General features: G+C 53.6%; 1 protein-coding gene and 2 long non-coding RNA genes across 3 annotated transcripts; all 3 read left to right on the top strand.

The window, feature by feature from the left end:
* The first annotated feature begins 784 nt into the window (after window positions 1-784).
* Window positions 785-2,193, top strand: LOC131556327 (antimicrobial peptide THP1-like). Its single transcript, XM_058802803.1, has 3 exons — window positions 785-867; window positions 1,419-1,527; window positions 2,046-2,193. Exons 1-3 carry the CDS (start codon window positions 810-812, stop codon window positions 2,119-2,121), a joined length of 243 nt encoding a protein of 80 aa, XP_058658786.1. The 5' UTR covers window positions 785-809; the 3' UTR covers window positions 2,122-2,193.
* A 2,111-nt stretch (window positions 2,194-4,304) lies between these two features.
* On the top strand, window positions 4,305-5,167 carry LOC131556084 (uncharacterized). The gene is made up of 3 exons (XR_009274568.1): window positions 4,305-4,414; window positions 4,505-4,616; window positions 5,050-5,167. It is a non-coding gene; the product is annotated as an uncharacterized LOC131556084 (long non-coding RNA).
* Window positions 5,168-7,128: 1,961 nt separating this feature from the next.
* Window positions 7,129-8,648, top strand: LOC131556085 (uncharacterized). The gene is made up of 3 exons (XR_009274569.1): window positions 7,129-7,219; window positions 7,758-7,866; window positions 8,382-8,648. It is a non-coding gene; the product is annotated as an uncharacterized LOC131556085 (long non-coding RNA).
* Window positions 8,649-11,315: the final 2,667 nt, after the last annotated feature.

Genomic DNA, 11,315 nt, shown 5'->3' with positions numbered 1-11,315 from the left:
CGGAATGAATTCACAGAGAGAGAGCGGGGTTAGATGGGATATTGGGAAGAAATTCTTCCCTGTGAGGTTGGACGGTCCCTGGCACAAAATGCCCAGAGAAGTTGTGTCTGCCCCTGGATCCCTGGAATTCTCCAAGGCTGGGTTGGACAGGGCTTGGAGCAACCTGGGATAGTGGAAGGTGTCCCTGTCCATGGCACGGGTGGAAGGAGATGATCTTTCAGGTCCCTTCCCACCCAAACCATTCCATTGCTGATCCTGTGACCCCAAGCAAGAGGGATTCTGATCCCCCAGGACAGCACACTGGTTCCTGTATCTGCACCCACCAGTTCCTGTGCCCATTCCAAGGATTTCCCTGCTAGACCCACAGCCCGGTGCTACTGTGCCGCGGGTGTCACAAGAGGTGTTGCATGGGGACAACGGTGCCATTGATTGCAACAGCCCCAGGAGGCCCCTCAGCCTCTGGCCCTGCAGCAGGGAGGGAGCAGGGCCAGCCCCAGCACCCCCACAGCCATGGGGCCCTCCCGCCTTGGCCCAGGCCACTTGTGCCAGCAGCACCTGGGGCCTGTCCCACCCACCAGCACTGCTATAAACCCAGCGTGCTTGGGCCACTGCAGCATTGCCTGGCCCCAAGGCCATCTGCACACAGCCATTCCTCTTGCCTTTGCTGCTGCCTCAACACCCAGACCTTCTCCAGGCAGGTGAGTGTGGGTTCTCTCTCTGGATTCCTGCTCACTCAGGGTCTCCTGCCTGTCCCCATTGCCTTAGTGTCCCCTCTGCAGGTTTGTGCAGATCAAGAAGGAGCAGCAGCCATGAAGACCCTGTTCCTGCTCTTCCCCCTGATCCTCCTGTTGGCACAAGGTGCAGCAGGTGAGAGGGGAAGTGGGGAAAAGGGGGAAAGTGTGGGCACCCAGCAGTGGGAATTCAGTGTCCCTGGAAGTGACCATTTTTGTGGGAATGATGAAAATGATACAGGGGACTGGGGTGAAAGGTTATTCCTGAGTGAGTTTCCAAATGGACACTGATTTGGGGTGAAGAGAGCCCATGGAAACTGAATCCTGACTTATTCTGTGGGTCAGGTACATGGATTGTGATAAATGCCTGTCTGCAAGCTCTGCTGGTCCAGGCAGAGGTGGGAACACAGCTGGCAGATAGCCTGGCTCTTCCTCAGCCTCACATTGGTCCTTTCTACTCTCTGCTCTGCTGTGCCTCCAGTTTAGGGGGACAGGGACCTTCCAGGTGAGATACATTGCAATTGGAGATGTGGCTGTGGAGCCATTGGATCTGAACCCTTGGGGAAGCTGAGACCTCCTCTTGGCCTGAAGTGCGCCAAGGGAGAATCAGCCTGTCTATACCACCTCAGTCTGACCTCTCAGATTATTACTTTAATTTTTCCGTGTGTCTCTTTCTCATGGGAACAGGCAATGAAGATAAATGCAGGTTAAAACGGGGATTCTGCCTCAGGGATTATTGCCCTACTGGCACACATCGTGCAGGAACATGTGCTCCAGGCTTGGTGTGCTGCAGAAGGTGAGCCCCGGATCCTTGGCCTAAGAAAGATTTCCCTCCTTTTTCTTCTGAAACATCTGTTACCAATGCGTTTCTTGACAACTCATGATAAATACTCTCCAGCAATTATGCTTTGGAAGAAATGCTCAAGGAGAGAGAGGACAGTCCTTGTGGGTTTGATCTCCCCTCACCAGGGCTGCAGCAGGCCCAGGTCAGCCAGGGTTTTCACACTCTCCCCCAGTCCCCAGGGCTTAATTCAGACTCTGCAGAGGACTCACCAAAGCCACCAAAGAGTGAAGACTTCACTGTGCTTGGGCAGCACTGAGGACATGATCCAGGTGTGGCTGCATTTGCACAGCCCTGGAGCCAGGGCTGCCAGCACTGAGAGAGCCCAGGCCCAGCCTGGCTGCACTAAGGACTGCACCTCACCTGCCCTGAGCGTGACTCTGCTGCACCTCACCCTGGGCATTGCAGGGCAGGGGAGACAGTGGCAGGGAAAATTACAAGAGCTGATGTGCTTGTTTCCTCTCCTCTTGCAGTATTTGGCGTCGAGACTCTGAAAATTCCCAAGCAGGACATGGCCCTCGCTTCTGGCTCCTGAAAATCACCTCCTGATGTCCCCATGTGCTGATATCCCCACCTGTTAATGTCCCCATGTGCTGATGTCCCCATGTGCTGATGTCCCCTGGCCTCGGTGGCTGTGCCGTGCCCAGCTGGGCTGACAGCAGCAGTGGCAGCTGCTCCTGCTGGCTGCTGCTGGGCTGGAGCCCTGTGGTGCCAGCCCCGGTGTCTTTGGGGCAGGGGCTGCTTTTCCCGCCTTGAATAAAGACGAGCACTTTGGCATTGCAGGACTGGGCCGTGTCTGTGTGTCCTGCTGCTGCTGCAGGGCTTGGTTGGGAGCAGCTGGGGACCCTGCCTGGTTCACTGGAGACTTTCCCTCTCACGAATCAGACCCATAACATTTCTGATGTTGGAATAGACCTCCAAGAATATTGAGTCCAACCATTCCCCCAGCACTGCCAACCCCAATACCAAACGCTGATCACAAATGCCACATCCACACAGCTTTTGAATTCCCTGCAGGAATGGTGACCGCCCTGGGCAGCATGTCTCAATGAACCATCACCATTCCTGCAAAGAAATTATTCCTAATGCCCAGTCTAATCCTTCCCTGCTTTTTGAGACCATTTCCACTCATCCTGTGATTTGGTATGTGGGAGAAGAGACTGACGCCAAAACTGTCTGCACTGCCATTGCTTTCCAGACCTGGAGGATTTGGTGAGGGATGTTCAGACCATCCCTGCCTACCTTGGGTTTCTTTCAGCTGTGGTCACCTGTCCTGGCACTGACTCTGGAACTGTTCCCTCAAGCTCCCTTTCCCTCTGCACTCAAGTGCTGCTCCCCCAGCCCAGGGGCTCCTTGGCCCAGAACATCTGGAGCCAGACTGATGGAGGTGTGGGAAACGAGCTCAGGGCTCACCAAGGGCACATGGGGGGAAATAAAGGGCAAGAGGGCATGCAGGAAGTGTTATTTTCTCCATCTCATTTCCAAACTCCCCAAAAGAGCTGTTGGTGTGAAATGTGTGGGAAAACGTTCCTCTCCACATATAAAGCTGAGCACGATTGCAATATTGTCAGATCTTCCACATCCCACTCTGAGTTTAGAACAGAAACAATGGGAGACCACAAGGAGGGAAAGCATTTCCTCATTTCTACTCTTCCCAACACCAACTCACCTCTCTTGTCCATCCCATCCCTCTCCTGCCCAGCCCAGCGTCGCTGTGCCGCGGGTGTCACAAGAGGTGTTGCATGGGGACAACGGTGCCATTGATTGCAACAGCCCCAGGAGGCCCCTCAGCCTCTGGCCCTGCAGCAGGGAGGGAGCAGGGCCAGCCCCAGCACCCCCACAGCCATGGGGCCCTCCCGCCTTGGCCCAGGCCACTTGTGCCAGCAGCACCTGGGGCCTGTCCCACCCACCACCACTGCTATAAACCCAGCGTGCTTGGGCCACTGCAGCATTGCCTGGCCCCAAGGCCATCTGCACACAGCCATTCCTCTTGCCTTTGCTGCTGCCTCAACACCCAGACCTTCTCCAGGCAGGTGAGTCTGAGATCTCTTTCCTGAATTCTGCTCACTCAGGGTTCTGCCCCTCCCCATTACCTTGGGCCTATGTTTCCATTGACCACAGTGATAGGCAGGAACGTCCTTCACAAAGTTCTGGACCTCTCCAGGGACATGAATTTCCCTCAACTCCACAACCCAGGTTAGTTCCCAATTCTTGTTTGACTGTTGGCTTTGTCTTGAGTGTTGACATGAGCACCACCTGAGAGGCAAACTCTGCTTTGTCTCTTTGGGAAGGAGAGGCATAATTGTGAGAATAAAAGCAGCAGCAAGACGTTTCATCTGGTAACTGCATTTGAAAGTCTTTCTTGTTCCACCCTTGGCTCTGTCTCAGCAGAAACATATATTTCTTCTCGAAACAGATGTGCACCCAAACAGAAGTGTTGGATGCAAAAGGCCTGAGGCAGCACAGCTTCCAGGGGTTAATATTCTGCTTGTTTTCCACAAGTCTTTGAATTCTGATGTGGGTACTAGTGGAAGAATCAGGCATTGCTTCTCCCACACGTCCCTTAAGAGAATTCATAGAGAATAAGGTGATGGAAATTGCCCAACAGACCAGCATTTCTCCAGCTGCTCCCAGGAAATCCTAAAGCATCTGAGATTCATTATTCAGATCAGGTCACTTGTGATAGTCCCTCTGCAATTTAGAACATTTCTGTGTGCTGTATTGTTCAGGACCTTTGGTGTGTCCACTCTGCAACTCTGTGAAGTCCCGTGAGAAGCATCAGCCATGAGGATCCTGTTCCTGCTCTTCCCCTTGTTCCTCCTGTTGGTCCAGGGTGCTGCAGGTAAGAGGGAAAGAGGGAGAAGTGCAGTCACATACTCTTCTCCCAGGTTATTGTTTTAATTCTTTCCCTGTGCATGATTTTCCATGGCAGCAGGAAAACATGCCAAGTGCATCCAACGAGGAGGATTCTGTGCTCTGGGGGGCTGTCGTTTCCCCTATAAATACATCGGAGTTTGTTCAACACTGAGCCACTGCTGCAAAATGTAAGTTCTGGAAATGGTTTCTTCCTACTCATAGATAAAGTTATTATTGTCTTTCAGCCAGGTCCTCCTTCACATCTTCATGTGTTCACACTCTGAGGCAAAAGCCAAGAAAGGAAAGGAAAAGTCTTTTTTGGTTTGGACCTGTGCTGATTTGGGCTGAAGTAGCCCCAGGTCAAGCAGTTGTACCCTACACTCCTTTAGCCCCACAAAGTTTATTCACTGGCAATGCAGAAAGCTCAGCTCTGTTGCCCAAATGAGAAGGCTGTTCCTGGAACTGTGTGAGGATCCTTGTCTTGATATTTGTAACAGCTGGAGTTGACCTCCGTAGGCTGAGAGTTATCTCCCTGTGCTTGTTTTCATTGAAGGGGGAGGGGATAAAGAAGGGCAAGAAAAGTTACCCCAGGTGATGTGCTTTTTTCCTCTCTTCTTACAGTGTTTGGGGTTAAAACCTGAAAATCCCAAACAAGACATGGCCATCGCTTCTGGTTCCTGAAAATCAACTCCTTATATACCCTGCCCTGGGTGGCTGTGCCGTGCCCAGCTGGGCTGACAGCAGCAGTGGCAGCTGCTCCTGCTGGCTGCTGCTGGGCTGGAGCCCTGTGGTGCCAGCCCCGGTGTCTTTGGGGCAGGGGCTGCTTTTCCCGCCTTGAATAAAGACGAGCACTTTGGCATTGCAGGGCTGGGCCGTGTCTGTGTGTCCTGCTGCTGCTGCAGGGCTGCTGTGCCTGCTGGCCCTGGGGCTGCCACTGCCTTGGTGGCAGCAGAAGGCCCTGGGCATGGAGCTGGGGCTGAGCAGCGCCTGTGTCCCTGGGGATGCTCCTGCCTGGCCGTGCTTTGGGGACGCTGAGCCTGGCACTGCCTGCTGGGCCAGCCTGGCTGGGCTGCCTGTGCTGGGGCTGCCCTGCAGATGCTCCTTCTGGGGAACTGGGATCCCTGTGCTGGGCCTGCCAGTCCAAGATGTCCCTCATAGCCATGGACTGATGCGCAGACCTGTGCTGGGTGATGTGCCCTATGAGTGGTCATGGCCATGGTGACCCACAGGAGCTGTCCCTGCTGCTCCTCATTGTCCTGTTCCAGCACCACAGCCCTCCCTGCTACGGCTGTGCTGCTCCACGTCCCATCCCAGAAGACAAGAGCAGCAGGAGGAGAATCTGCATCTCCTGGTCTGGATGAGCTGTGAAATTATTCCATTGGACCATGGCCTGCAAATGTCTGAATTTCTTTCCTCATGGGGAATAAAGATGTTCTCTGCTCCTCTCTGCCCATTCATGGAAGACTGGGATGACAATGCTCTGCTCCATCAAAGGCAGGGGTCTCTCCCTGTCTGCAAAGCAAACCTCAGGCATTTGATTCCCTGAGTGCTTCAATACCTGTGTGTGTCCATGTACTCCTGCGTCTGGGAGAAATGGGGGCCCTGCCTCTTTCACTGAAGGTTTTCTCTTTAAAGAACCAGTGAATCACAGAATTTTTAATGTTGGGAAAGCCCTCTAAGACCATCAAGACCAATGATTCCCCCAGTACTGCCAAACCCAACACTAATCAAATGCCACAAATGCCACATCTACAAGGCTTTGAAATCCCTCCAGGGATGGTCACTCCATCACTGTCCTAGGCCACCTGTGCCGGGGCTTGAGTGCATTTTCAGTGAAGGCACTGAATTCCAATTTCCAATCTAACCCTTCCCACATACAATCCAGATTATTTCCTCAGGTTCTGAGGAAATTATGAGCAGGGAGAAGAGATAAACCCCTAATAGCTTCCCCTGCCATTGCTTTACAGATCTGGACAGTTTGGTGGGCAATGTTCAGATCACTCCTGCCTTCCATGGCAATTTCTTCCCCTCTTTTAACCCTGAATTTAATGTTATCCATCTTCTGTCCAAACTCTCCAGAGAAGGCTATTGAGGTGAAATGAGAGGTAAATCTTTCCTCTCACCCTACAAGGATGAGCACATTTGCAGTATAAAGTCTGATTTTCCACATCCCACTCTGAGTATTTATAGAATTGATAAAATGAGAAGATGCAAAGAAGGAAAAAATTTCCTCATTTCTAGTCTTCCCAGCATGAACCACTCTGCCTTGTCCATCCCATCCCTCTCCTGCCCAGCCCGGTGCCGCTGTGCCGCGGGTGTCACAAGAGGTGTTGCATGGGGACAACGGTGCCATTGATTGCAACAGCCCCAGGAGGCCCCTCAGCCTCTGGCCCTGCAGCAGGGAGGGAGCAGGGCCAGCCCCAGCACCCCCACAGCCATGGGGCCCTCCCGCCTTGGCCCAGGCCACTTGTGCCAGCAGCACCTGGGGCTTGTCCCACCCACCAGCACTGCTATAAACCCAGCGTGCCTGGGCCACTGCAGCATTGCCTGGCCCCAAGGCCATCTGCACACAGCCATTCCTCTTGCCTTTGCTGCTGCCTCAACACCCAGACCTTCTCCAGGCAGGTGAGTGTGGGTTCTTGTTCCTGAATTCTGCTCACTCAGGGTTCTGCCTGTCCCCATTACCTTGGTCTTCCTTTGCAGCTCTGTGAAGACCCAGGAGAGGCAGCAGCCATGAAGTTCCTGTTCCTGCTCCTCCCTCTAATCCTCCTGTTGGTCCAGGGTGCTGCAGGTGAGAAGGGAAGAAGGGAAATGGGGGAAAGTGTGAGCACCCAGCTGTGGGAATTCAGTGTCCCTGGAAGTGACAGGGTTTGTGGGAATGATGAAAAGGTAACAGGAGTTTGAGGTGAAAGGTGTTTCCTGAGTGAGTTTATAAATGGACACTGATTTGGGGTGGAGAGAGCCCATGGAAACTATATCTTGGCTTCGTCTGTGGGTCAGGGAGGTGGAATGTGACAAATGCCTGCCTGCCAGCTCTGCTGGTCCAAGCAGAGGTGGGAATGCAGCTGGCAGACATCCTGGCTCTTCCTCAACCTCATGTTGTTCCTTTCTACTCTGTGCTCTGCTGTGCATCCAGTTTAGGGGGGCAGGGACCTTCCAGGTGAGGCACATTGCAGTTGGAGATGTGGCTGTGCGGGGATTGAATCTGAGCCCTTCTCTTTGTCTGAAATGCGCCGGCACCAGGGAGCATCAGCCTGTCTATAACCACAGTCTGACCTCTCAGATTATTCCTTTAATTGTTCCAATTGTGTCTCTCCCCATGGGAACAGGCGGTTCAATTGTGTGCAAGCGACGCGGGGGATTCTGCTCCAGGCGTTCTTGCCCTCCTGGTACACATCATGCTGGAAGATGTTCAGTAAGCCTCTTTTGCTGCAGAAGGTAAGGCCCAATCCTTGGCTGAAGAAAGATTTTCCTCTTTTTATCTCAGAAAATCTGTTACCAGTGCCTTTTTTGACAACACATAATAAATATTCTCCTGCATTTATTCTCTGAGAGAGATGAACAAAATGCAGAGCATATATCTTGAAGGTTTGACCTCCCCTCACTGAGGCTGCAGGAGCCCCAGGTTAGCCAGGGTCTCCCCACTCTCCCCCAGTGCCCAAGGCCTCATTGAGGCTCTGCAGACGAATCACCAAAGCCACCTAAGTGAGAAATTTTCCCTGTCTATGGCCAGCAGTGAGGACGTGATTCCAAACTTGCTGCATCTGCACAGGCCTGGAGCCAGGGCTGCCAGCACTGAGATAGACCAGGCCCAGCCTAGCTGCACTAAGGACTGCACCTCACCTGCCCTGAGCCTGACTCTGCTGCACCTCACCCTGGACACTGCCGGGCAGGGGAGAGAGTCGCAGGGAAGGTTACAGCACGTGATGCGCTGGTCTGTTTTCTTCTTGCAGTCGCTTTGGATGAAATCCTGAAGCAGAACATGGCCCTCGCTTCTGGCTGCTGGACCCATGTGCTGCTGGACCCATGTGCTGATGTCCCCATGTGCTGATGTCCCCATGTGCTGATATCCCCATGTGCTGATGTCCCCTGCCCTGGGTGGCTGTGCCGTGCCCAGCTGGGCTGACAGCAGCAGTGGCAGCTGCTCCTGCTGGCTGCTGCTGGGCTGGAGCCCTGTGGTGCCAGCCCCGGTGTCTTTGGGGCAGGGGCTGCTTTTCCCGCCTTGAATAAAGACGAGCACTTTGGCATTGCAGGGCTGGGCCGTGTCTGTGTGTCCTGCTGCTGCTGCAGGGCTGCTGTGCCTGCTGGCCCTGGGGCTGCCACTGCCTTGGTGGCAGCAGAAGGCCCTGGGCATGGAGCTGGGGCTGAGCAGCACCTGTGTCCCTGGGGATGCTCCTGCCTGGCCGTGCTTTGGGGACGCTGAGCCGGGCACTGCCTGCTGGGCCAGCCTGGCTGGGCTGCCTGTGCTGGGGCTGCCCTGCAGATGCTCACTCTGGGGAGCAGGATCCTTATCCTGGTCCTGATGGTTATGGGTGTCCCTTGTCCACAATAGGCATGGCTTTGTCTGCGTGGCTCTGCTGGGGGCTGTCTGCTGCTCCCGGCCTTGGTTCCCATTCAACCTATCCCAGATATCCTGGAATTCCCACTACACTGTGGAGTGAGGTCTCCGTCGTACTCATTTGCCCTTGAGCTGAGGTCTGCATTGCAGTCCATGCTCAGTTCTCCCTGGTCTCCCAGGCCCACAGCACCAACTCCTCTACCAGCCCACAGCCTCTGTCCTTCCTTCATTCTTTATGGATGTGCCTGATCCTGCAGACCCAGCAGACCTCATCATGCCTTCAAGGGAAACAAGTCTCCCAGTCTGGCTGTACAGCTCCTCCAGGAGATGATGTCTCCAAATGGTCCCTTGGGCCACAGCCTGAAAAAGTCCATAAGTATCTCCCATCAGGGCAAAGCCAGGTATCTTCTCCTCTCTGGCAGCTCAGATAGGTCTTACCACATCCTTCACTTCCTAAGGCCGGTGGTCTCAGCATTCCTGTGAGTGCAGACCCAGCCTTGCAGACTCAATTAATGGGTTTTGGGGCTGGCCCTGCTCCCTCCCTGCTGCAGGGCCAGAGGCTGAGGGGCCTCCTGGGGCTGTTGCAATCAATGGCACCGTTGTCCCCATGCAACACCTCTTGTGACACCCGCGGCACAGCGGCGCTGGGTTGTGGGGCCAGCAGGGAAATCCTTGGGATGGGCACAGGAACTGGTGGGTGCAGGCACCAGCACCAACCCCAGTTCTGGTGCCCTTGCTGGGCAGGAGGGTCTCTGCCATGTGCCCAAGTTAGCAGCTCCCTCTCCATGGGTTTGGCAGAGCAATCTGGTTGCTCCCAAATTGCAGAGCCTGAGTTTCTGGGGATTTGGATCCTGGTGTCTCAACAGTGCCTCAACATTTTTCCCTGCATAACCTTGAGATATGAAGTCACAGTGACAAGGTGACAATTAAGAAAAACATGGGAATGAATTCTGCATCCTCCGCAGAAAAAGAGGGACCAACTGCTCTGATTACTGATAGTTTACTGGGAAGGTTTTCTGAAGATAAGTGGAAAAGGTTCTGCTCTGTGCCAGAGCAGCAGGTTGGTGCAGGTTTCCAATGAGTCTGTGTCCCTGGATGTATCCAGCACACCACAGAACCACAAGGAGTTCTTACACAAGGCCGGATGACACAAGACTTTGGGCTGGGAATCCTTCTCAGAGGTGTCAGAAGAGGAACCCAAAACCTCCTTTCCTTCAGTGCAGAGGGGAAACAGAGAAAGGAACTCTTGGGCTGGACATCTCAAGTACTCAAGTGACTCCAGCCTGTCCCATGCGCTCTCCTCATGTATATGTTCAGAGAGCAGCAGGCACAACAGTAATGAATTAAATGGATGAAAAAAGAGAGGATTTAAGTGATACTACAGTGAAACTGTGCTGTGGATGTTGAATTTTCCTATAAACAGAATGAAGATGAAAAAAGACAGAAGTCAAGCCTTTCGATACAGGTATTTTTTTTCCTCTACTGAGATAATGAGTCACATGTGAGTTCTCCTGGCTGTGCAAACATTCCTCACCAACCCATAGCTTTAAGGAATGGCTCCTGCTGCAGGTTTCACAGCTGGGACTGAAGCTGGGACCTTGGAACAAAGCTGTGGCTATTTTAGAGATGAGGCTTTGCCCCTATCACCATGGCTCCTACTCCATGTCTTTCTGAGTCCACAGCATGATACACAGGAGCCTGGCTGGAGAGGAGGAGAAAAAGGGGGGAAGGGAAATCCTGCTCCACCCTCAGAGTCCTGCCTTGTGCAGGGATGGAGGCATCAGACATGTTGGAGAATCCCTGTCGAAGGCTGCAGAGAGGGGGTCCTGAGTGTGTCCCAATCAAGCGCTATAAACATCACCCAACTTCCACCAGAAAACTTCCCCTGCATGTTTGAGACAGGGAACAATTGGCAGTCCAGGGACATGGGGACAACCCTGGGTTAGATCTGCTGCCTTTCCCAGCCCAGAGGCATACCTAGGACGGCAGGGATGCTCAAACAGCTCCCAGAGATCTGCAGAGCCCAGGTGGACTCAGAACAGAGGGCAAGGTCCTGCCTGGGCTCCAGCCAGTCTCAGTGTGCCCAGACAAGAGAGGGGATTCTCAGGGTGTGCACAATGAACACACAAACACACATGTGTAGCTTGAGATTCCCAGTAGGAGCCATGTCCTGCTCGATGTGGACATATGGAACACCCCTGCAGAAAACCCAGGGAGCTCATTTCCCACCAGCAGCAGGACTGTGCCTACCTTGAGCTCATCCTCACTTCAGCTGAGGAACCCCCATGATAAAGGACGATCACCAACCTCTAAGTGAGTGACAGGGAAG

This window comes from Ammospiza caudacuta, chromosome 3, assembly GCF_027887145.1.
Source record: "Ammospiza caudacuta isolate bAmmCau1 chromosome 3, bAmmCau1.pri, whole genome shotgun sequence".
Lineage (NCBI taxonomy): Eukaryota > Metazoa > Chordata > Aves > Passeriformes > Passerellidae > Ammospiza > Ammospiza caudacuta.
This window is presented reverse-complemented; position numbering and strand designations above follow the sequence as displayed.

What these genes read in the sequence shown, in the direction of transcription:
- LOC131556327 (XM_058802803.1), top strand. Translation starts at nt 810, where the DNA reads ATGAAGACCCTGTTCCTGCTCTTCCCCCTGATCCTCCTGTTGGCACAA. An exon ending in GTTGGCACAAGGTGCAGCAG is followed by an intron (nt 868 to 1,418) that starts GTGAGAGGGGAA and finishes TCATGGGAACAG; the next exon opens with GCAATGAAGATAAATGCAGG. An exon ending in GGCTTGGTGTGCTGCAGAAG is followed by an intron (nt 1,528 to 2,045) that starts GTGAGCCCCGGA and finishes CTCCTCTTGCAG; the next exon opens with TATTTGGCGTCGAGACTCTG.